This window comes from Calonectris borealis, chromosome 8, assembly GCF_964195595.1.
Source record: "Calonectris borealis chromosome 8, bCalBor7.hap1.2, whole genome shotgun sequence".
NCBI lineage: Eukaryota > Metazoa > Chordata > Aves > Procellariiformes > Procellariidae > Calonectris > Calonectris borealis.
The window spans coordinates 29591092-29616163 of record NC_134319.1 but is presented as its reverse complement, the minus strand read 5'-3'; the positions used below and the strand labels follow the sequence as shown (position 1 = coordinate 29616163).

The 25072-nt window shown below is 48.5% G+C and overlaps 1 protein-coding gene across 4 annotated transcripts; it reads right to left on the bottom strand.

The window, feature by feature from the left end:
- Positions 1 to 3788: 3788 nt before the first annotated feature.
- Positions 3789 to 25016, bottom strand: TADA1 (transcriptional adaptor 1). 4 transcript variants are annotated; one of them, XR_012674557.1, is made up of 9 exons: positions 24885 to 25009; positions 24520 to 24611; positions 23301 to 23366; positions 16660 to 16757; positions 13583 to 13792; positions 12389 to 12540; positions 11832 to 11916; positions 11220 to 11382; positions 3789 to 10222 (listed from the first exon to the last, which is right to left on the bottom strand). XR_012674557.1 is itself a non-coding variant. In XM_075156659.1 (8 exons), the coding sequence occupies exons 1-8, from the start codon at positions 24956 to 24958 to the stop codon at positions 10070 to 10072; spliced, it is 1008 nt and encodes a 335-aa protein (XP_075012760.1). In that variant the 5' UTR covers positions 24959 to 25016; the 3' UTR covers positions 3789 to 10069. The 4 variants fall into 4 exon arrangements, 2 of the variants coding, with proteins under 2 accessions (XP_075012760.1, XP_075012759.1); XR_012674556.1 differs by lacking the exon at positions 11832 to 11916 and adding an exon at positions 10742 to 10966; XM_075156659.1 differs by lacking the exon at positions 11832 to 11916 and having other exon boundaries at positions 24885 to 25016.
- Between the last annotated feature and the right edge of the window lie 56 nt (positions 25017 to 25072).

Here is a 25072-nt window from a genome sequence, read left to right as displayed (position 1 = left end):
AGGCTCGTCCCTGCTCCCTCCCTGTCCCCACTGTGGCCAACTGAGCCAGCAGCAGTGTAGCACCCAGGGGACCTGGCTGCACTCACCCTTGCACTGCCTTCCCAGGAGCCAGGGAGGGCTTGGGGGGGCCACAGGCCGGGAGGGCGCCTGCACCTCTTTAGGCACTGGGGAGGCTGCTCCTTCCTCGGCTTATGCCTTCGTGTCATTTCTGCAAGATGGGACATGTTCCTGTGTGGTACATGGTGGGTGCCACCCCCCCCCCCAGCAGCTCCTGTACCATCAAAGGCAGCAAGCTTGCAAAAGGCACCTCTCGGAGCTCGTTCATTGTCATGGTGAGTTGGGCTTGGGCTGCTCAGACCTGGCAGGACATGGGGTGAAGCAGCAGCCGCCAGCTGAGGGGCTCCTCGGGTGACCGCAGCACATGAGGGCAAGGCAGGCCCAAGGGCAGGGTGATGCCAGTGGTGCCGATACCCTCCTGGGGTGAGAGGGACAGGCCTGACCTCGATGGGCCCCAAACAGCCCCTGGACTGGGTGTTTGTCCCTCAGGGTCGCTGCTGATGTCATTAGGTGCAAGCCAGCCCCACCAACTGCTTACTGGTATTTAAAGGTGTGATCTCTAGATGGCTGGGTCTGCTCTGTATCAATGATACTCTTCAAGCTTTGTTTGCTTTATTTCTTTCTTTTTCGGCTGCAGATGCAGAGGTTTAGTTTTAATGGGATCAGCTGTGTGCACCACCTCCCTTGAGCATCGAGGTGGAGGAGGCTAGTTTAGATGACCCAGGACATGGACTTGTTCTCTACAATGTCAAAGCTGCAAATACTCGCATGTCAAGTCCTCGGGAGCTGGAAATAGGTGACTGGGCCATAACACCCACCATGCAGCAGGGAACAGCCAGGCTGAGCAACAGCCTGCAAAACGCAGCGCCTTTAGAGCGGCAGCTCCCAGCATGAGCGCAGTGGCCGTTTGTCACCGGCAGCCAGCAACTGGGCTGTGCTCAGGTGGTTTGTGTGTGTGTGCATACGCTACTGGGTGTTTGTCTTTGCCTCTTTTGTTTTTTTCCACCCGTGGGCGTCCCAAAGACTCAAATAATGCAAATCACCCCCCTCACTGTCCGAGTGGGGCAAGGCAAGCTGGAGCCCACAAAACCGCAGGGAGCATGTGAGGCCAGAGGGTGCAGCTGCCCCCCAGGCACCGACGCATCCCTCTGGCACTGGCCGGCAGAGCCTGCGCCAGCTACATGAGGCTGGACCAAGGGATCTCATCTGAAAAAAAAACCCTAAATCAACCTCTGCATATTGTGTTTTACTGGCAAGCTCCAGGAAAAGGCAGGAGAGCTGTCCGGGGGGGGCAGGGGGGTGGTGAAGCCTTGGTAGTGGTGATGGGCTTCCCGGCCATCCCCACACCCTTCAGAGGGGCTCACGGTGCCAGGAAACCACAGGAGCTGCTGCACAACCACACACACTGCTCTCTGCACCCAGCTGGCTGAGCAAAGGCTCTTGGGGGTTGGAGACCAGGTTCTACCATTCCTTCCTGTCTGCTTCCCAAATTGGCTTTTTCAACATTCTTATTTAAAAAAAAAGAGGGGAGGAGGGGGAATATTCCCACCCTCCTGCTCTCTCCCCTTCTGCCCCAGCTCTCGAGCTCCCCATGTTTTTTCCCTTGGGAACATGGATGCTGAAGACTATAGGGCTGCACCGGCTGTTTTGGAAACAGGATGCCTGTGCTCGGGTACGGCACGAGCTCTGCTTGACTGCGTCAGCGTCGCTGGCTTTCGCAGCCAGCAGGAGTGAAACTGAGAAATCTGAAGTAGAGGGATAACGCAGCCAGCGTACGACCAGCCCCAGGACAAATGGCTCAGCCGCGCATGGGGGCGTGGGGACAAGCAGCGGCACCCCCTCGCTATTCAAATGTGCGTCAGCGAAGAGAACTGTGCCTTGGCAAAGCAAACGGGGGGCGGGGGGGGGCACAGGCTGCCCCACACAGGGCCTCACACCGCAGCCATGCTAGCGAGAGGCCATGGCTGCAGGCAGGTGGGAGGCAGGGGCAGCTGGCAAGTGGCAGCCGGTGAGTGGCAGCCAGCCGGCACTGGCACAGCAGCAGGAGCACACGCCACGCATAGCCTGCCCACGCTGCGGTGTGCCGCACAGGGCCCTGCTGCCCTAGGGGCAAGGACATGGCTGTTTGACTCGCTGCTAACATGATTTATGACTTGCTGCGTTAGTATGTACAAGCTGGTTTTAGGCAGGAGGGTAAATCCTTGATTTCTTTGGCCCAAGGGCTTATTTTTCCCCTTTTTTTCAGCACCGCCAGTATCAGGAGTTTTCTGAACTGCAGCTGCTGACCCCCAGGGCTCTGTGCGGTGCCTGTGGCAGCTCTGGAAGGGACACCAAGCCAAGCTCTGCTCTGCATCCCTGGCTCAGGGACAGACACACACCCTGCCTCCCTCCTCTCCTGATGGACAGTCCTGGCAGAACAAGGGCCACCACGCTGTGTGGTGTCTGCTGCCTATGATGGAGGTCCAGCCCCTGCTCTCAGGCATCCCTTGCTCACAGGCTCCAGGGAAAACCAGGGAGTTCAGCTGAGACATTTTGCCAGGCAGAAGGAATTCATAGAGATGACTCTCCAACAGGTGAGAAAGGAGAAAAACCTGCTAACACCCCTGCAGCACCAACCCTCTGATGCAAGCCCTCAGCCACCTGCAAAACAGCAGGGCTGCACCTCCACCACGTGCTCCCAGGGCATGAGAGCAAAGCTGACAGTCATGATCCTGCTCCCCCTTCTCCTATCTTTAAGGAGCACAGTAGAGAGCGGATGAGGACAGAGGGGAAGCTGACAGATAAGCATTATTCTGAAGCCATTTATTATGGAGTTATTCATGAACTCTATTTATTATAGAGTTAAAAACCAGATTTGTCAACTTGGAACAATCTTCTGGTGAATATTTTGGAGAGGTTGGGGGCAGAGGCAAAAATAAAGCAGGCTGAGCTGCCTTCTGATTTCTTTCTGGTGGGAAAATAGCATTTTAGTGAGAAATGAAAGTTTCAGTGGAAAAACGTCTGAAATCTTTGCCTTTCCCTAGAGCAACACAGAGTATCCGCTACCATCAGCACTTCATGTAGTCTAATAACAAGATATTAATATCTGAAAATCAAGCCTACAGTTCACAGAAGGGCTTTGCACCAACCTCCCACAGTACACAGACAAGAACCCGCTGATGGCTCTGCCAAACTCTGTCTGGAGCATCTGCTTCCGAGATATAAATAAAACCATCTGGGAGACTGTTCCCTCCAGTGTCTTTACTGCTGCAGTCCCGCCCATGCTGAAATGGAAAGACCTAAAGGAGGCTTTTCTGTAATTACCTGTGGCAGGGTGACAACTTCAAGAACTGCCGGGGAACACTGCTCAGCCAGGGCCAAACCACCTCCTGGGATGCGAGAGCAAGCTCGCCAGCTGCGCATGTGGAGGGAGGAGTAAGGAAGGAAAAGGGGAATGGGCCTTTGCCCATATGCACTGCTGCTGAGACTTGGACAGTAGCACTGACTCTGCACTGCCTCTGCACTCCAAAATGAGGTCTAAAAACCTTCTGAGGGTTTAAAGAGGTTATGGTCTGCTCCATGGCAAGGCCAGCAGCCCTTCCTGTGAGACGAAAGCAGCCCCCAGCTCCTTCTCTCTCTTCTTATCAAAGTGGAGTTTCAGAAGCGGCCGTCATTGCACAGCAGCAGATATCTGATTGTGGGAGCTTTTAAATTTAACAAAGACATAACAAAACCCACCAACGGGAAACTGGTTTCAGAAATTCAAATGGAAACAATACTTTTTAGTGATAACCAACAACACACTCCCAACAAGGCAGTCACGAAGCTGATGCCTGCCACCTTTCTGAGGGAGCTCTCTTCAGAGACGATTCCTCCAGGGCTTACCCGGGCACCAGATCCAGATGGAGCAGAGCAAGCTGCCAAGCACCCTCTCAGCCAGGGCTCCAGCCCTGCTCCTGGGCACAGCCCCCCAGCAGCTGGCCCCACAGGGCGAGGGTAAGGGCTAGACGTGTGGCAAAGGGTCTGCTCGCAGGCTGTGCGATGGGAATGGCTCCGCTGGGCACACCTGAGCTGGCAAGGGGCCCACGAACACTCGCTGCAGTGGCAGTTTCAAGTTGTCTTCCACACACTGCACCCATTGCAAGGAGGTCAAGGCTCTGAGCGGAGCCCCAGGAGCAGCTTGTACTGCTTAAATGCAGGAACTTTTTGTCCTCACTTAAATGGCCCTCAGGCAGAACAAGAGCCTCCAATACTCCACCCGAGCATCCTCAGACTGAGGATAGTCTGCAGTCATAAAATCCCCATCGGCCAGATGTTATCTGGAGACACAAATTCATTTTCTGGCAAGAAATGAATCAAAAATGCTACAAAAAACTTCACTTGGATGCACTGCTTGGTGAAAAATTATTCTTACATAAGCTTTCTGTCCAATTATAACTCAATGCTGCCTCCGTCTTTTGTGATCTAGGAAAAAAAAAAGAAATTAATCATCTAATCAGGACCTTGGACCATAATCAAACTCAGGACTAGAGGCAGGTTACAGCAGCACCTCAGTGGTGGCCAACAGCTTGCGCTTGACCCAGAAGAAATCTGCACTGTCTTCCTGTCGTTGCTACACAACCCCACCCGGAGCTGTGTCTGCCTGGGGATGCCCAGGACACGTAACAGGACTCCTCTGAAGATGCAAAGTCTCGGAGGCAGCTGAAGTGCCCTGATCTCGGTGCGAGCTGAGGTCTCTGTACACCTGAAAGGCAGACAGTAGTGTTTGTGCCCTGACTTTGCACGCTTCATTGACTCCGTTTGCTGCTGCGCAAACAAGCCCAAGGGGTGCCAAGCACATGACAGTCCCTTCAGAGGTCTGTGCTTGCCTCCAGGTTTGGCGAATACTGACCTCAGAGACACAAAGGGTGCACTTGCCTGACACTGCCCGGCTTCCCGGACTGCCCCAGGCTACAGCCACAGCTACACACGAGGTCTTTTTTCTGCAGTAACTGCAAGGCAGGCTGGTGGATTCTTCCTCTCCTCCTGCTAACCAGACCACATCAGAAACCACACTGGTGAAGACAGGCAATGCCACAAGCAAACCTTTCGGCTCTGAGAAATTATTTCCTTCTAGGAGGCCTGTTGAAGTTACACTGCTGAAGCCCTCCTCTAGCAGCACGAGCTGTGCCTCTCGCTGGGGGGAGAGCTTGCGGGCATCATGCTACTGCAACAGCATAGCGGCAAACCCTTCTGCACGTCATTTCAGGTCAGCAAGACACATCCATCATCACCTACAAGTCCGTGACAGGGAACAGCTACCGCTCCCCTCTTCTGTGGAGACTTTCTTCTTTGATGACGGCGGACTGCAGCAATAGGTCACACGCTTCCTTCCACCCCAGGAGCACAAAAGGAGGTCTCCTTCCTTGGTATTGTTTTCGCTTGGCTGGACAGCAGAGCATTTCTGCAACCCCAGCTTGGGGCTCTCGGGCATTCATAGTTAAAGACACAAATGCAAGCAGTCTCACTTCCTCATTTTCCTCTCTTTGCCAGAAGTGAAGTTTCCTAGAGGTCAAGTAGGAGGAAGGTGGTACAAAGTCACTAGTTTAAATTTTTCTCTATTGAGAAACCAGAATCTGCATTTTTAGGCACTGCTGGCACACAGTTTCCGGCCCTCAAACAGAGGAGCCACTCTTTGCATCAAGCCTAATCCCAGCTTTCTACAACAGGGGGATTTTCTGCTAGGAAGGAAGAACTGGGGCAACAACCAAAAAAGCCCACCTCAGCTGCAGAAGAAAGAGTGGGAAGGCTGGGAAGGGACAGATGAGCAGTTAAGCTAAGAGAAAGGCAGTGCAGTGCATGTTTGATAGCAAGTGCTATGCACCAGGTTTCTGCTGTGAACCAGCAACGAGAAACATCTTTCCCGGTCACCAGTCTTGGGAGCAAAAGGTTGGCTATCTAGGGATGTTGAGGAGGGCTACAGTCACATCTCTAGGATCCTCCTTGGCACTGAGCTGGAAGGCTTGGTCAGACTTAAGCCAGGTCTGGCAGCTGGAACTGTCTGAAAAATAAAAATAAGAGATTTTCTTTCTGCATCCTACATTCCCAGGAGCATTGACCACATCCTGAGGTCAGATGCCATCTTCACCCAAACTCAGGCCATGAAGTGAGCCTGGTGAAGTTCTCAAGCACTTTTTTCCACCCCCTCTTCATGTGGTGGCTAATGGTTTTCTACTGCAAATCTAGGAATGAAAGCTAGAAGCACTAGAAGCTTCCAAGTGGCAACTTTCAGTACATTGCACAATTCCTACTGGATTAAGAACGTTAGGATGCAATTCTCGCTATTGGGGATGTGACAAATGATGTCTCATTCCTTCCCTTCTGTCCTTCCATACAATACTCTGGGGTGAATATAACAAGTTCTAGGCCTAAGCTGCAGCAAGAGGCACAGGACTGTGGAGAAAGCCTTCAGTGGTGAAGGCTGCTAAACAACACAACAGGTTGCCTAAGATAACTCCAAAAGCTTCCATTGTAAGTTTTTCGGCTAACATCTGTCAGGAATGGTTTTGGTCAAGCTCAGCTTGCCATAGACCTGGCAGGTTCTTGGTGGATCTTCGGGCAGAAGATAGACCCTTCCAAACTAATTTCACTGGTACTTTGAGCTGCTGCTTTGAAATTCAGCAATCATCTTATTCATTTTAGAGGGCTGATTGTTGTAGTGAAGACAGACATACGTCATGCCACATGCCACCAGCCTAACAGCGATACCTATCAGTACCATCTCTCTGCTCTCAGGACAGGTCTCCAAGAGCAGTGGTCAGCAATTCAGAGTCCAGCTGGCTGCTGGTTACTAGTGGCACTCAATACTGGGACCAACACTTAGGAGTCAATACTGGAGCTTATGCTTTAATATCTTTGCTACTGACCTGGATGATAGGATGGAGCATATGGGCAGCAAGTCTGCAGATGACAGCAAATTGGGAGGAGTGGTTCATACACTGAAGGGCAGAGCTGCTATTCAGAGGGACCTAGTCAGGTTGGAGAAATAGGCTGAGAGGAACCTCAAGAAGTTCAACGGCAAATGCACAGCCCTGACGGGGATGGAGTAGCCCCCTGCAGCAGAACAGGCTGGAGACAACAGGCAAGAAAGCAGCTTTGCAGGACAGGACCTGGAAGTGTAGGTGGACAAGCAACCTGGCAGCCAGCAGTGCACCCGTGCAAAGGCCAACTTCTAGCAGGCGCAGAGCCAGCAGGGAGCAGGGAGGGATCCTGCATCCCTGCTCAGCACTTGTGAGACCATCTGGAGAGCTGGGTCCAGTTTGGGTTCCCCAGCACAAGGACAGTGACATACCAGAGCAAGTTCAGTGCAGGCTATCAAGATGGTTTGGGCCGGAGCACACAATGTATAAGGAGAAGCTGAGAGAGTCGGGTTTGTTCAGCCTGGAGAGAAGGCAAAAGGGAGATCTTACTATTATCTGCTGCTCTGATGGGGAGCCACAAAGAGACACACAGGAAAAGCTGAAAGGCAACAGGCACAACATAAGAAATTCTGATGAGATGCAAGGAAAACCTTCACCGTCAGCATGGTCACACACTAGAATAGGAAACACCACCACTTCTCTGGTCCCATCTCTGGAGACAGACAACCTGCTCTAACTTTGAACTTAGCCCTTCTTTCAGCCGGGGGTGGACAAAGCAGCCTCCAGACGTCCCTTCCAGCTAAATTACCCCAGAAGTCTATGAAGCATCACTTCTCACGAGACCTTTGTGGGAAAGTGCATTGAGAACGTGTGCCTTTCAGTTTTCCGATCTGTGAAATGGGGCTGACAGGATTTCCTTATTCAAGCCTTTGTTGTCTAGCAGGTGTCCCAAATAACCCACTTTTTTCAGTGTGGAATAGATGACTCAGCTCTTCAGAACATGAGGCTCTGTCTGCAGAGCACATGCAAACAGAAGAGAGAAGCACTTCTTGTGCCATACTTAGTATTTTGTTTCAGAACTCGCTTGTGATGCTGTCAGATGCTGCGTGCTTTCTTCAGATCTGAAATCCTCAGAGCTGCCCCAAAGTTTCTAGCAAACAAACTTAATGCTTTCATTTTACACCAGAAGCATAACAGTTATCTGGGAAATCCCCCTCCCACACTCCAGAGTCCGTACTTTGGGTGACTTCATCATCTCACCACATACAGTTACTCAGGTTAATGTTGCTTTTAAAAACTTGTCATGTAAAAGCCACTGGGGTCAACTTCTAAGCTAAGGCTCACTCTGAGCAGCTATGTATGCTTAATACAGGAAAAAATGGCAGTTGAGGGAAAGGGACCAAAAGAAATCTTCTCTCTCTCTCCTCTCTCCCACTACCCTCTTAACCACACACTGCCATACCTTAAGAGACATGGCCTACCAAGTACAACTGCTCTCATCCTGCCAGGCCCTGCTGTAGTTCTCTGCTGTTGCCCTTCCCAGCTTCTTCATAATCCTAGAATGGTCTTCTCATGATGAGGGCCACTGATATCTGCACGGGCACTGCCTCTTGCTATACGTAATTCAACAGCACATCCCACAAGGGGATGCAGGAAAGCCGGGAACACAGTGACAGCTGCACAGCCCCTTGCTACAACTCTGGTCCAATATGAAGAGTCATGAGCGTCAAGAAAGGAGGTTATAAAAAAAGGTAACGGGGAGGAAACATCAGGGACCTGCACCCTCTTCAGTCCTGGGGGCACAGTAGAGAACGAAGCTGCACGGGAAAGGGGAAGGATGCCAGTTCTCCTATCCAAATACTTCCCAAACAGGAAAACTAGAATGGAGGGGAACCATGAGCTCCCCCTTTCATATTCCCCCAGAGGAAGCTGTTTCAATTCTGCTATCTGGAGGCACAATAAGTCAAGTCATCCTTCAGCAGGTACCTCCATAGGTGTGGTTAAAAACAGATAATATAGTCATCAAGACATTTAAATAGAATTCTCATGCTATAATAAGCCTGTTCCCTTCAGCATCTGAGGAGCACACAGGTGACTCAGGAAGACGGTAGAGTACCTGAAACACAGAGGTGGAATTTTCCCTTTTACACACAGCTATCTGCACAGCTCCCCACGCGGAGACGTGTGGCTGCATATTTTTACGATGAAGTAATATGAGACATCTTGTTCATGCTGCAAATCCAAGGAGTCTGCAACACCGAGACAGTGAATTGGTATATGTATTCGGGGGTTGCTGTCCCACCTCAGGGATGGTCAAGCTGCCTGCTGGGATGGCTAAATCGTTAGCTGTACTGACAGGCACAGAGGTTGCCTCTTGTCACAGGTCCAACAATTCCTAGAACATCTGGTCACAATACTACAAGATAAGGGTGAGTCAGGACTAGGCTGATAGAAAAACATTACTCACAACCCTGATTTTATTGTGTATTTTGGTAAGTGGCGAGAGATTCCTATGACAGTGCACACCTTTGTGTTTTGTGATGCAAAACAGTTCAAAACACAGCCTAGAAAGGACCTTTGCCTTTTTGCTTTGTTTTCTCAGAGTTTCTCATCAGAAGTTCCTCTGGCAGAAAAGGAACAACATCAGCTTACAGAATTGCTCACCTTCACTTCACAAGAGCCCACCCTGTTTCCAGTCAAATGAATGGAAGAGGATCCCACCAACTGCAACAGAAGTTGGACAAGGCCCCTGGAGACTGAGCTCACAAGGGAAACTACCTGAGAGGGGAGAGCAAAGCAAGGAGGCAGATTCCCCATGCTCACAAAAGAAAACAAAAATACACCTTATTAAAACCAACTCTTTCCACCCTCACATTTATTGTTCCTAAAAAACAGTCTTTGCAAACAAATCTCGTTTCTCCTTTCCAATTCAGTGGGATTGCTGCAAGCACTCCATGGCACATGACTCTGGGGAAGCAGAGAAAGTGTACCGCAACTCAGTCATATTTCCATAGGAAAAGTTGACTCATAACTTACATCATCCTTGAAATGCTGACACAGGTTTGTAAGAAGCATCTGAATGTCAAGTTCAAGGACAGCACTGTAGCACTGAGGCCTGACATGACTGCCTAGCTCTAGCAGAGCAGAAGGCCCTCCTTTGCCGCGAGGCGCTGGCGATGGATTTTATCCTGCTGTAGCTCCTCGTGGTTCGGATGCCAGAGTTTCATGACAATTCTCTCAATGTTTAGAGCGTAGACAGTGTGCGCAGGAATAACTTCTTTGTGCACCTGCAGATACATGTCAGAAAACAAGTTCCATGCTTTCATACACATTTCCCCGTATTGCCCATATAAGAACCTCCCTCTACTACAGGATGATCAGAGAGCCAGCCCTGCACAACAGGAACGCAGGCTGTCACACACGAGGAGAGCTGCAACTTGCCAGCACTGCCACACCAGTCAGCACAGAAAACTGCCTGTTACACCATTCTGTAGGGGAGTGGCATGATAAGGAACTCATCATTTTGCTCTTGCGATGACAAACAACAATTTGTCATCAAAATCTTACAAACAACAATTCTATCTGACTAAACACATGAGGCAAATGCTTGATTACAGCTCTTAAAGAATGGTCTGCCTCCACAGCCTTGAGACGAAAACCCAAGGCCTGTGCGCAATAGCGGAGATTGTGGGGGAATTTCTCACAGCTAATTTTAGACATTCAGAGTAGTCTGAATGTCCCCAGAGCTGCCAGAGAGGGAGGGAACCACAGGCATGCACCTCCACAGGAAGATTCATCCAGCCTACCTTAGACACCTCCCCAGGGTTGGGTGATGATAGCTAACCCACTGCAGCAGCCTGCATGCCAGGACCAGGTATTCCTCTAAGTACCCAGGGTGGAACATGAGGAGTAAGAAGGGACATGCCAGGCAAGTCATTTTGCTGCATCGCTGTCAAAATCTCAGTCTAGCTCAGTTCTGATCTAATCACTGCAGTCTTGCTACAGAGGAAGAGTTCACCCTTCTTACGTAGCTGTAAGAAAAGACAGGGATTTCCTCATCAACTCTCTGACCAAGGGGAGCAAAACAGGCACTAAACCATGAGCTGACTGTATGTTAACTGTTACTTAATAGTGGGAGCAAGTCAAAGCCAAAGAATTGTAAATTTGAGAGGGTAAGAAGGAAACAGACTGCAGGAGGAGAAATCAAATCCCCCTCCGTGCATGTAAACCAAATCCGAGACTGGTAGCTGGTACTCACACGACAGTGTAACACGAACAGCTTACCTGTAATGCCTCAAAAAGGTCATACATGTTCACTGGCGGGAGGGATGCTGGTAAGGTGTCTCCAGAGCACGCTAGGAGCAGAGCTGCCTGCTGCTCAGCATCATCAGGCGGGGGCTGGGGAGCTAGATTCTGACCGGCAGAAGGTGTCGCACAGGTTGGAGGGCTGTAGACAGAGCAGGCAGTAAAACCTTCCAGTCGAGAAAATAGCACCACCTTTGGAAGTCACACAGGAGGGGCTTGGCCCCAGCGTTTCCTTTTCTGTATCAGTTGGCTTAGCCCTTATGTACATAAGATATTTCAGCTGTAATTAAAATCTCTTTAAAATTCCAGTTTAATAAAAACAGTGCAAACCAATCCTCAATATGCTTCAAACCTGCTTTGTAACTGATCTCGATTTGGGCAACTTGTTTACAGCCAATAGTTTCTACCCAGCACAAAAACTAAGGCACTCACAACATTAAATTGAAAGACGTTAGCTGTTAGGCAGAGTTGTTTGGAGTGGATTGCATTTGTAGTGTTTGTAGTGCTATAATCGAATCTCAAAACACCCACGACCTCCTGTCAACTGCTAGAAGCTGTTGTAGACAAACACAACTGCGTTCTCATACTCACACGCTGCCAGATGCGCAGCACAAGCTGTTTGACATCGAGACTCTGGAAAACAAGATGACCTTGAAGCTCTGCTAACTGAAAAGGCCTGCCAAGGAACCGTAAATACATTTGGATGCAGGAAGTGACAGGACAGCAGTGTCCCACAGGTCTTCCATTGACATTTCATTCCTGTGGCACAACAGGTGCCCTCACAAAGGCAGGGCTCTTCTGCCCAGGAGCAGTTTCCCTGAGAGCAGCAAAATTCCTGTGTCACTCACTACAGCTTCCAAAAAGCAGTAATTACTAAGAACATTCCGAGGGCCAGGGGTCATCTTCATAAATCGATGGACAAGCACAGGCAAGGAAGAGAGACTTACCACTGCCCTAAACTCCACTGCTGAGAAATCCCCATATTCTCCCTCCCTGTTTAGCTGTACAGTCCTCCGAACTGATACCTTCTTGGTGTGTGAAAGCTAAACACCGTTATTAACAGTTTCTACTAAGTAAAAAGAGAAACTGAACCATGGAGTAACTAGCAAATTGCATTTGAAATTAGCAGTGTGCTGAGAGCTCCTTACCACTCGATTAAATTGTTATAAGCAACAACACTGTTCTTCAGATACGGCTGAGGGTTAACATTGCTTCCAAAGGCATACTTGAAATGGCCATCTCTCAGACGATAGGCTTTCCGCCTGGATATCACAGATGTCAGAATATCCTTAAGATGGTTCTGAAATGAAAAACAATCTTATTACACATGCCAATTTATTTGCCCTACCAAGCCACAGCTATGAGAAGTGCCTCACTAATTGGCAAGACAGAAGTAGTGCTGCTATGACCACAAGGACCTAAAGACATAAGGGAACCCAGATCTGGACAAGTTACAGTATGTTTTCACTATCTGACACAGAGAACATGGCACTGTGCCAGTGTACTGTATGCACTAGCCTGTAAACTGTACTTCAATACGTGATGTGCTGCTTCAAATGTCAAAGAGGTTTCTTAAATGCTAGGAAATTCCCAACCCCTGATCCCTTTGATAAAGAGTTAAGAGATTTCATAATTGGCACTAGACGTTAAAACTTGTACTGAAATACTGGCCCTAAAACTACAGTGAAAAGCCACTCACTCCTCTTTTTCAGACTGTTCAGTTACCTGGAAAGTGCTGGAGAAGCAACTGTCTGAAAAAAACAGGCAGACAACTGCTTCTTAATTTGGCCTCACTCCCAGATGGGGAATTCGGGTTGACCTCCACATCCTGACTCCAGAAAACCATCCACACATCAACGCTCCAAGTTTTGGCTGTATCATTCCTGGGATACATCAGGCAATGCACCACTGATGGCCAAAACCAGCAACAGCAGGCACTTCACCTGCAGGTATTACCCGATTCTGTCACTTCACTTCCATGCCAGATACTTGCGCCTATAACAGATTATTTTTTATAGAACTGTTTAAACTGGAGCTCCCGTTCTGTCCCTGCTTTTAAGTGACAGGAACAGCATTTTCCAAAACAGCTACTTAAGCATGCCTGGAGTTCTTCATATGCAAGTACTTCAAAATTAACACTTGCAGGCAGAAATCCAAGACTTTACATTTATGATGCCACAAATCTGGAAGCCCTTTGATTCTCATCCTACTCCTCCCGAGGCAAACGGGCAATTAGAGAAGCGGGATTCCTCTCCCCACTGAGAGACGCTACCCCGTACTGCACACAGAGCCTTTTGTCGCTAGTATAATGAGAACACCATTGCTGCGCAGCCCAGTCTCACCTCCACAGCATAAACAACTGCGGTCACTGCCTCCTCTGTGACATTGTCTAGCCCATGCTCGTACGCTGTTACGATCATCCTTCCTTCTAACTGGCCACGTGTAGGAAGCATCATGGTATGAGAACACAGCTTCAAATCGTCATCCTCCTGAGGATCCTTTGCCACAAATTGCTGGGCTCCAGACAACGGATTCTGAGGCTGGAACCGGTGCTGTTATGAACACAACATTAGAGCATAAGAAGATAAATGCTCAGTCCAGTCAGACCCTTTGGTTTGTCTAGCCAAACATCCCTTCTCCGGTCAGAAAACAAACACCTATAAAAACATATCACAGTAGGACAAGCAGAGTGATATTCCTCCCCAGGATACTCTCCCAACCCCCAACAATTTGTGACTGAAGAAATTTCTGAGCCAGTGTTGGTGTCCTTTTATTAAACAGCCCATGAACTTGTCCAGCAGCACCCTGTACCACCTAAACTTTAGGTATCCACAACATCCTGCAGCAAGAAATTCTACAGTGTAACCACGCACCACATGAGGAGTCGCCTCCTCTGGTTTGCTCTGGACTTCCCACCTGCTAGATTAATTTGATTCTCCTGTAAGTCTCAAACGTGGTCAGCCATGGTCCCTTTTATCTCTGTTCACGCTATCCAGGCCAGTGATGATTTTACGGACTTTCACATCTCTCAGTCACCTCCTTCTATGTTGAAGAGTTCTCGTGTATTTAGTAATTTCTTGTGCAGAAGGGTGTATTTTTACTTACTAACTGTATGGTTTCCATTAAGATTAAAAACCATGATCTTAAGCTTATGTGATTCTTACAATTCTTTAAAGCTTTAAATGCAACAACTTAGCCAAACTGCAGTTCTGAATTTCATACTCTAGTCTCCCCATGCGCTTTCAATACTCTAAGCAGAGCTGTGTTACTGAGCAGCCACTGATGCTGAGATGGAATATGGCTATTTTTCAGAACTGACTCAGTTATTTAGAAAAAAGAACAGGAACTCATACCAGAAGGTGGCAACCCCCATTTCCCAGGCCACATGCATTCCAGCACAGTTCCCTTGATGTGTGGCATCTCAAGCTCTGAGTGTTTGTGGTGGCTGCTGGGAAGTCTCGGTCCCCAGGTAAAGGGGAGGGGAAAAAAGCAGATGGGAATGATTGATCCTTGGGCCCAGACGTGCACTTGGCCCAGCCTCAGTCCACAAGGGAACAACATGGCCCTAGCCCATCAAGTACTCCCCCAACTCCTGTCCCTCAGCTCTCCAAGCCACAAATCCAGTGGCTCTGCAATGAAGACGGCCACAAGGCTCTTACAGGGCACCAAGACAAAAGCATACTTTAAATATAAACAATGCATATACAGCAAAGTGGATTTCTCACATCTTTGTTTCAAGAGAGGAAGGGGGGCTGCTTTATTCAAAGGACAGTGTGGCATTTAACTCAGAGTGAAAAACCAATCCACCCACTAATGATGTGAAAGCAGGTTTCCCTCCCCGTAATTCTGAAGACTTACGCTTTCATTACAGGAAAGCTACATGCCTGTATGCCTGGAAAAAAATGTAAGCAACTCTTAAGAGGAATGTGGTTTGGGAGAGCAGAAGCCAACTGGAATGAACCTGTGGTCATTCACAGCTGTTATTCTGACCAGTGAGGGAAACATCAGGAAATATCAAGGCGCTTCAAGTTCACACTACTCAGGAATGCCACTAGTAATAGACAAGCCCGTTAATCATAACATACACTTCATACAGTACTTACTACCAAACATTTCAGGAACACGTGTACAAACACACTCTAGAAATGTGGTGTAACGTAGGGGTATCCGAGTAAACCAAATTCCAAGACTTCCACTACATCACGACTTGCTTCTTAAACTCTCCTCTACTTGCTACTGAAAAGCTACAGTGAAGTTTTAAAACAAAAAGATAACACAGACTGCCATCAGAATTCAGGTCGCAGCTGTGAACACTACAAAACATTTCAGCAGTTTCTAAACACGAGCCTTCAGCTGGACTCCCATCCCTTTGAAAGGCTAGTCGCTGAAGCACACACATATAATGACAGTCCCTAGAAGAGTGGCATGCACTTTGGCTGAGCCAAGTTGACTTCTCACAGTGTAAGAGCGGGAGGTTTCACGTGCCCACCTTTCTCCCCTATCCCCAGGTATATGGCTGCCCCTTCTTCCTTTGCACTGGTTTTGGCATTCACCCAACCGCAAGGAATGCTGATCCAGCTGAATAAACCAGGGGTCTTTCTTGCTCGGTTAGTTTTCTGCCTTGTCACAGAACTGAGCCGGATCACGATGTGCTCAGACACCTGATAAATCCAGCTCAGTAAGAGACAGACACTCTCCCTTTCAACAAACTGTTAATTCGGTTTCAACCGTCTTATCAAACCCCGCCCGTGGAAGACAGTGCCCCATCCCCACCCTCTTCCACACCAGGCCCCCCCGCCACTGGTCTGGCAGCACAAAAACAACTGTAGGATGGATGTGCGACAGTACCAGATGGATGTAGAGAGCCTTCGCTGCAAAGTTAACTGGATCTTATGCGTTTCTCTGCCATGTACTAGACAACAGCATCTTTGCAAAGCATTTTCAATTCTGAAACAACTTGACCTGCTGAAAACATTCCACCCAAGGAACATCTTACTTCTAACACTTTGGATTGCAGAGTTCTGCAGAGTGGATCATACAATCACGGAATTCTGCCTGACTGCCTGAATAAATAGGAAGTCGCTTTTGCTTCAAGAATTCAGCAGGTGTGTGAAGTGAAGTTTGTTCCTGGACTACAAGCTCTTGCCACTTTGACATTTAGGTGTACTTCCATGGATCCTCTGGTGTCTAACAAAGCCAGGTCACACTGTAGCCTTTCTCCCAAGAGGCTTCCACGAGAGAGGCAGCAGCTACCCTCAGCTCCTGCCCCAATCCAGAACTCAAAACAAATACAACATACATCATTGCATGTGATGGACTTTCATCGTTCCTGGTAGTAACAAAAACTGCATGCTGTGCAGGGCTCTTCACCCCCAACAGAATGTCAGAGAGTCATGACCATTTGACCACGGACACTTACATCAAACTTTTGTCGAACCGAAGAAATCTTTTTCTTTCCTTTGAGTTTTCCAGGTTTAGTTGCAGAGCCACCTGGCCATGGCAGAGATCCAGCACCTTCTACAAATTGAAAAGAAAAAAAAAACAAGAACAAAACAAAGCACTCAGTAGGCATTGCTGATTTAGGGACAGGATGAAACTGTCCACACAGGAAAACCCTTAACATTTGGCCCCCAGCTAAGCCTTAACCCAAAATCAGCAGCCATGGCCCAGAGAAAGGATTTCTCAGGGGAGAGTGCTTTTGGCAGCCCTTCCCTTCCTTTGTCAGCCCCCTGCCAGCTTGGCTCACTCATGACCCATTACTTAAGTAGAAATTTCTGTCCACACACAAAAACCCATGGCGGAAGAAGAAAGATGAGCACAGCCCCCAGAGCCACAAGGAAGGAACAAGCCATTTGTTCCATCAGGAAGATGACAGGAGCTTGCCCAGAGAGGGATTCTCCTCCCACCAACTCCTGGATCAGGTCAGATGCTAACCAGCAGGATTGAGCAGTCTGAGTCATTACATCTGCCTTTACAGTTCAGCATCAGCTTTGGCAAGCTTTGTCTCGGACCCTTGTTAAACATCACGGCTGATCGTTCTTGTTACACTCAGGGGAAAGGAGAGGGGGGAAGAACTGCAAAGGCCGCTGAGCCCAGGAACGGGACGACACCTACGTCAGCAGTGAGCTTGTGACTGACCAGAACTGGCAAGCAGCTGAAAAAGAGATTACTGTGTAGTACCAATAAATACATACATTTGCCCACATCACCTTGAGGAGGCTGCTCAGAAGTCCACTATATGCTGTTTGACAGCTGCACCTACAGAAGGCCAAACCACCTCCTGATAATCACACAGCTCGTGGCAAGGACAGCCTTGCAGATTTCCTGCTGACAGGTTTACAGGATCCGTGCACAATTCCTTCAGGTACATCGGGGCTTAAGACAACGTCGCATTGGATGCATGTGCGCTTGCTGACAGCCAAGAAGAAGTGCAACCCAAAGACCAGACAGCCCTCTTGTGGCTACAGAGGCAGCCTCTGCTTTGTGTCACCAGTACCCCTCCTCCCTCGGTTTTGCACAGCGAGCGAGCACCCTTCTTCCTTCCGGAGCCTGTGCCAGGGTCCCTGCCCACCTCTAGGGATCTCTGAAGGTCCTTCAGTCGCCTCCGAAGTGGAGGCTGGAGCTCTGCTGCCAGGTGGAGCTGACAGCATGGCGATGTCTCAGATGTTCCCTGGCCACACCTGAGCTGGCATTTGCTCTTTCCTCCAGACATGGACGAGAAGTGACAGCAGCCATCCCACCCACAACTTGGCCAGCCTCAGGCACGTTCACCGAGTACTGACAAACCACCAGTTCTGGTTCTTTCCTGTTACCGCAGGCTGCCACGGCTCAACACCAGCTTCATGCCAAGCAGCATGTTCACCTCCGGTTCTTGCAACTATGTTTAATTTGCTGTAATCAGGAATTCATAAATACAGTTATACTACAGCCCTGTTTATAGGGAACGAGGCTGGCTGGAAGTCCTTGGCTACGTGGAGCTTCCCACACTCATGGTTGGGGCATGAGGACAGTGTCCTCTGCCACGAAAAAAAACTTCTAAAACATGACTTTAAGAACCAGGCTAAACCAGCGGATTCAGGTGAAGTTTGTGAATGGTCAGCTGCTAAGAAGGGGTTAGAAACAACCTACACGCACACACATACACAGATGGCATATTCTCCCTATAAAAAAGTAGTTTATTAAAAAGTTCAGCCGCATCTTATTAGTGAGGTGAAAACCAACAGTCTACAACAAACCCTGTTGTCAAAATCCACCAGCCAATTATAGGAAATTAAAAGATAATAAATAAAGCCTCTTCAAAAATCATAGAGCTGGTGTCACTACTCATCACTACAACATCACAGTAGAGGCGTAACAAGGGGGTGTGGGGAAGCACCGTGGACAATCATCTGAAGGACCACTCCTGCCCTTCATCAAGACCTCAGTACTTACATCTTAGGATCTACCAATATAACGCTACTTCCCTCACAGGATGTTTTGCTCTTTACAGATGAGTCCTTTCTTCCTCCTCCTCCTCTCCTCCAAAGCAGGTCAGACCCCTTCTAGGCAGGCGGGATTAGGTGCGTTAAGGACAGACACAGAAGTTACCTGGCCCATTTCAAAGCTTTCAATAAAAGCACCTCTCTCTACCTCGTAACGTCACCCCACCTCAGGCCTTTCCTCCTTGTCAGAAGTCTCACACAGCTCCTTCGCAGCCTGACTTACGAAAGTATCCTTAGCTAACTGTGACCGGGTGGCGGAGATGGAGAAAGTGGAACAGACAGAGACAGAAAAAGCAAACACCACCATTTTAGCTGACAACGTATTACAGATGAATAGGTTATAGCAGAGTCCGAATTTTAAAAATGCCTTATTTTTAAAAATAACATAGTAACTTTTAAACTAAATGGAACTAAATTTTTAGGCTTTGACAGTAGACACCGAAAGATGCAACTTAATTGAATCTCAGCCTGCACATTTAACAAAAATTTAGCCAGGAAAAGGTGAGATACTATCTCCTAGTCCCCATAATAAAGAGCTCAGAGCAGAATTTTTTTGGCTGCTTTTCCAGGTTTTCATATTACCACGCCTGACTGGCACTAGATGAAGAAAGCAAAATTTCCCTCTAGTATTCTAAGAAAACCAGTACTTGCCTTCCTGGCCACAAGTGACAAGGGTGGGTTGGCTCAGGTGGGAAACTTCAGAGAAGTTAGCGTTTTTATTTAATCTTGCTAGCAGGCGAATTAGATGTTAACAAGCCACAGCAATGGCTGCTGATATGCCTTCAAAGATGAGCAACAGATAAGCATGTTTTTCTAAGAGCTGCCACATCTCTCAGTGATGGCACCAGCCTCTCCAGACACAGTGTGTCAGGTTTTCCTGACGTGCTGCACCAGCACCGCACAGGAGGAAAGGACAAAGATACAAACAGAGAAAGTCACGACAGAGAAAAGCAGCCAGGCACAGGAAACTTGCATTTTCCCCACCCTCGTTTATTTGATCTTCAGTTGGTTGTTTTTTTATCTTTTTGCAGGGACAAGCATTTAGTCAAATATATTCTGACGACCCTCCTCTGTGAACAGGTCACACTCCCATTCTCTTCCTCCCTTCCCAGCTCTCTGGAGAGAAGTGGAACACGAGCAACCTGAGCCCGTCTCACAGCTGGCAGCCCTTCAAGCAAAGCCTGTGGGCAATCCTGATACAATAAAATGCTCCTGCTATCCCGGCAAGAGTTGTAATTCACTGAACCATCTCTTAGTTTACTAGTAAATAAATTACCAATAAATAAATAAATCTCAGATTACTAGTAAATAAATTAAATCCTTACATCATTAACTCAAGTGCTTGCAATTGTCTCAGTTTTATTGTTAACATTTAGCTAAGGAGGGAAGTAACCATTCAAGTGAGATATGTATTAACTCAAGCAACCTTGCTAACTTGCTTGCTTGCGGTCGTCTAACAAACAAGATAAGCTTCATGAGCAAGTCTATGCAAGGTTAAGAAAGGCTTTAAACTGGAGTTCCTCTTGATGGAATTTTTTGGGGAAGAAAAACCCCACAGATAAAAATTCAGAAAAGCACTTGTGAAAATATTGGTAAAAAGAGAATACCAAAGAAAACAATATTCTTATAATGGGAAGTGTGCCACACTGCTCCGGCTGGTACAGCCAGCCTAAAACTAACATTAAGTCACTCTCTAGTATTTCGGATGGTGTGTTTCTGGGAAGTTCCTCTCTCTTCAGGCACTTTCACAGCCTCCCAGCTATGTTACAGCTGGGTGCCACTCAAGTATTTATGGGTGTCTTCACAAACATGGCTATCACAGGGAACAGCATCACCCATTTCTAAAAAGGGCAGAGAAGTCAGATTTAGGATTCCTCAGGATCCTGCTATGCCCTCCGTGGGAGCTCAGCAGGAATTAGAGAACCTGGCCATTCTTCACATCCAAATAGACATGAACCTTCCTCCCTCTCCACCAAGTCCTAAATATCCCGTGCCACACAGGCTGGTGAACTGGGATTTGAAGTTTGCAGGATCAACAGCCCAGGCAGATGAGAGGCGGGAATGGAAAGTGTTCTCAAAGGGTCACATTCACCCAGTGTTCCCTTATAAGCCCATGTGGAACCACTGCTACCAGGGGCAGCAAAATTTGGATCAGATGTGTTTGTTTGCATGGTTCAACATGTGTTACAATCGCTTTTTAAAAATACCTTCTCCAAGGTTTCCTATTCCAAATCCCACAATATCAAGTACACTTGTAACACTGACCACACCACCTTTTTAAAATACAAACTGGCTTTTTAAAAATGGTTCTTTCTCCCTTGTCTCTCTCCCACAAAGGTGGAAAGCACATGCATCAGTAACCCTTGTTATGGCGTGCCAAGTGCATCAAGCACATTTCTTTAAAGTTACTTTTTTCCATGAATTATGAAGTAAACACCTTCTACCCAAAAGGCAGTGGTGGAGACAAAAGCCTGTTAGCTTTCCATTCTTACATGCAGGGCGGGGGCGGGGGGGGGGGTGAGAGGGGGAAAAACCACCAACAAAAAACTAGCAGGTGTCAGATTGGCATCTAGGGGGAGAAAAAGAAACCTAGACATAACATCTAGTCTTCCACTCGTACTACACTTTCCTGTGCTTGCACGTACAATCCGCTACGCCACACACAGCAGACTGGCAAGTAAACTCTGTGTGTAATAGATCTACCAGTCAGTGGCCCAGGAAGAGGTATCTCAGTACAGATTAGCTCCAAAATCGTTGGGAGACTCTGCATTGATTTGAGGAGAGAAACATGGAAACTCTAGAACGGACTAGCGGTACGTACTGTTAACTGCAGAGCACTAAACCGTGTCTTTAAGAACACACACATGATTAAACTTCGGTTTTTTTCAAGCTGGCTTAAGCAGATCTGTGGACACAGAGCCAACAAAAGCCTGCCTGAAAGCACTGGAGGTGACCAGCTGGTCAGCACTTGGTAAGGCAGCTGGTCAGCTAGCACTCCGATACATGCTGTCACCGATCTGCTGAAGCACTACAAAGACGGGTTCTTCAAGGGCTCTTAAAGAGTAAGCTTCAAGGGGAGAAAAAGTCCTTGCAAGGACTTAAAATTAAAAAGGTCAGGCAGGAAATAATGAGCATATGGAAGACACCTGTGGAGCACCACACTGCCTCATTCTGAGGCTTGTGCTTTTAACACATTCCTGGGCAGCCTTCAAAAAGGGGGCCCTGGGGAGCTGGTAGAGTTTGCTGACAAATCTGAGCTATTCCAGCCGGGGAAGATGAAGCCTGACCGGATGGCTGCCCAAGAGCCACACAGGCCTAAATGACTGGATAAAGAGACAACTGACATTCAGTACAGTTAAGCACAGAGCGGTGCACACAGGAACAAACAACCTCAACTTCAGTCACACAGCAATGGGCTCTCACCTGACCACTGCCACTCAGAAGCAAGACCTCCGAGCTATGATCTCTACTCCAACACTCACATCAGCTCGGTGCCGAGCTCAGAGAACGCAGGCACTCTCTCCCTCCCCCTCCAAATTTAGACTCAGCTCCTTCAGGTAATACTCACAGGGGAATCACTGTTCTTGTGCTTTCTTTTTATAATTCAGCTGTACGTACTCTAAGTCAAAAGCAAGATTTAGACATAAATCTTCTGAATTACAGACCACTAAAGAGGACAAGTCTACAAACACCTTTTGAGTCCCAAAGTTCAAGAGCAAACAAAGCAAGTTTGCAGGTGGGAGAAGTTAGCATTTAATTAGCACAGCTGGTATAGTTAAGGACCAGCTACGACACAAAAAGCTGTGGGTATCCATAAATTTTGCATTTCTTCCTTCCTCTAGCTGCATCAGGTACTCTAATAACAGGTATTCTCTCCTTTCAAAAAACTCAGGTCTCAGCCCATCAGCGCTACAACAATGTTACTACACAGCAGTTTCATATCTTGAATTGCAGCTCCATTGTCCTTCCCACCAGATCTCTGGATTGAGAGTTCTTTTGGAGACCAAACAAAACATACCTTGCAACCCTGAAAACAGCCATTCCAAATGCTTACAAAGTTAAAAGGTTAACTATGTGCAGAAGGTTGAGTTAATTGGCCACAGCTCAATCAAGACTCACTGTAAGCATTCCCAGTAAGCATTTTTCCATCAGATACATACTTGATTTCAAGATCAGTCAGGAAAATCCTGCTCCCCAAAATGATATCCTCAGCAGAGAGAACAAAGAGCATCACCCAGTTCAGAAGAGAGAGGAAGCGGTAAGCAAAGCAGATCAAAGACAAACCAGCATCTCCCTTTACACTTTAGCTCGAAGCACACACCCGATCCAGAAATCAAACCATCTTATCACATACAGCAATCCAGCGTTCGCCTCTAAGCAAGCGCACACAGCTTATTTATAAAAGCGTCCCTGCTGAAATCAGCTGGATCACTACTTTGCTACCCTTTTGCCTGCGTGGCAAAAAGAACATGAATATGAAGGCTCAGAAAATTGGAGTGCCTTGTACAAAACCCACCAAACACACATGTGGCAAAGCGTTACTACCCGACTGTTTTTAATGAGGCTTCTTGGGACTTACCTGGTGCAGAAACCAAGATCTGGCATCGGGTAAGAATAGCCAGGAGGAAATCGTTGTGAGAGTGGACTGCGTAAAGACAGACAGTTCATTAGCAACACGTCAGTGCCCAGAGGCACCCCCCTGAAGCAGTTTTAAAGTAGCTCGCTAAGCCTTTCCACGGTCATGTTTTTCCCACGTGCTTAGCTACGTAGGCACAACTTCCAATTTAAGTTTTTTTTGAGCTTCTACTGGACCCAGAATCTGCTACTACCACACTAACAAAGAGGATACTACACATGGCATGGAAACAAGTCAGGTCACTTCTCAGTGTGCCACACACACAAATCCAGCCCTACAGCACGCAACATGAAACATCCGGTGTATTCAGCTAGTCCGAGGAGGATCAGCTGGCCCTCCTGCCACACAGACTTCTGGTAGCAGGGCTTTTGGTTTTGCTAGAAAAGAACCAGTAAGAGCCAGCCCTGGGAAGGTGAAGTTAAGTCAAATAGGTTCTAGATAAAATGCAAACTCCTTGCAGAAAGGTCATTGGAACACAGACTGAGTAATTATGCATTAGAAAGAGCAAAGAAGAACTTCACAAGCCAGGGTCAGAGGGTTACAGGATCCTCTTTGGCCTTTTAACCCAAGCACCAACACACTCCCTGCCCTTCCCCACAGGGATTATGAACGTGGCAGTCAGGAGCCCCCCCAGCTCTCTCAGCAATGCCCACCAATGTTTGCAGACCCGCACAGAGGCGAGGACAAAGGAATCTCGCCCTTCAGTGCTCCAACCTGCCAGCCCCAAAGGCCACGAAGGGGATCTGCCTGCTGCAAAATTGCCCAGGTGAATTCGGGGGTTCCCTCCCCCACTTCAGCCACACCACCAGTTCAGTCCCAGACAAAGGAAGAGTGGAGTATGGGAAGGACTGAATCTCTACGGTGACATAAAAAAAATGGCTTTCTGGTTGCTGGGACAGCATATTTTACCTTTTTACCGTATTTACACAAGGCCAAATTGCCTGTCAGTGCCGGGGCCAGAAAGGGACTTCCCCCCTGCAGGCCAAGGCACCTCCCACATTTTTAACTCCATTGCTACCGAAGCCCCGGCCATTCTTATTTCCCTGGCAGCAATCTCCCTGTTCGGGAAGCAACATGCAGCTGGGCTGAGCTCCCCCCAGGCCTGGCAGGGGCAAGGCACCATTAGAGCCGGCAGGAAAACAAACACAAGATGGTTTTTTACCATTGTCTTGCGTGAGAAGCCTGCGTGCTTCCAGGTCAAACTCCTCCTTACTGATCTTTTGCTTGAACCAGAGCTTCAAGTTGGCCCAGTACCTAGGGAAGAGCGGGGACGGTGCAGACACCAAACGAAAAGCGTTGCTCCCAAACCCACTGCTTTCCCCCACCAGCGCAAAGGGGCCCGAGGCCAGGCCAGCGCTGAGGCTCCCGCACAGACACGGTACAAACGCGCGGCCCTTTGAGAGTCGGGAGAAGACGAACGGGCCGCGCAGCACCCAGGCCCGGCCGGCGCTGCCCTCTCAGGCCCGGCCCGGCCCAAGCCCAGCGGGACACCCTCACCGCGGCTCGGCTTCGCTCCCCCGCACTCACTGCTTCACGTTCTCGCCCAGCGCCTCGCTCAGGCTCTTCTTGGCCGCCTCCAGCTCGCTCACGTACGTCGCCATCACCACAGGAAGAAGCAACAAGCCCTCCCGCCTCTTCCCGCGCGCGCCGCAAAGCGCCGCGGCAGCCGTAAAGCGCGGCGGCCGCCCGTCACGTGACAGCCTGTCGAGCCCCGC

What these genes read in the sequence shown, in the direction of transcription:
- TADA1 (XM_075156659.1), bottom strand. Translation starts at nt 24,958, where the DNA reads ATGGCGACGTACGTGAGCGAGCTGGAGGCGGCCAAGAAGAGCCTGAGC. An exon ending in CTGGGCGAGAACGTGAAGCA is followed by an intron (nt 24,612 to 24,884) that starts GTGAGTGCGGGG and finishes GCTCTTCCCTAG; the next exon opens with GTACTGGGCCAACTTGAAGC. An exon ending in ACCTTTTTGAGGCATTACAG is followed by an intron (nt 10,223 to 11,219) that starts GTAAGCTGTTCG and finishes ATGTATCTGCAG; the next exon opens with GTGCACAAAGAAGTTATTCC.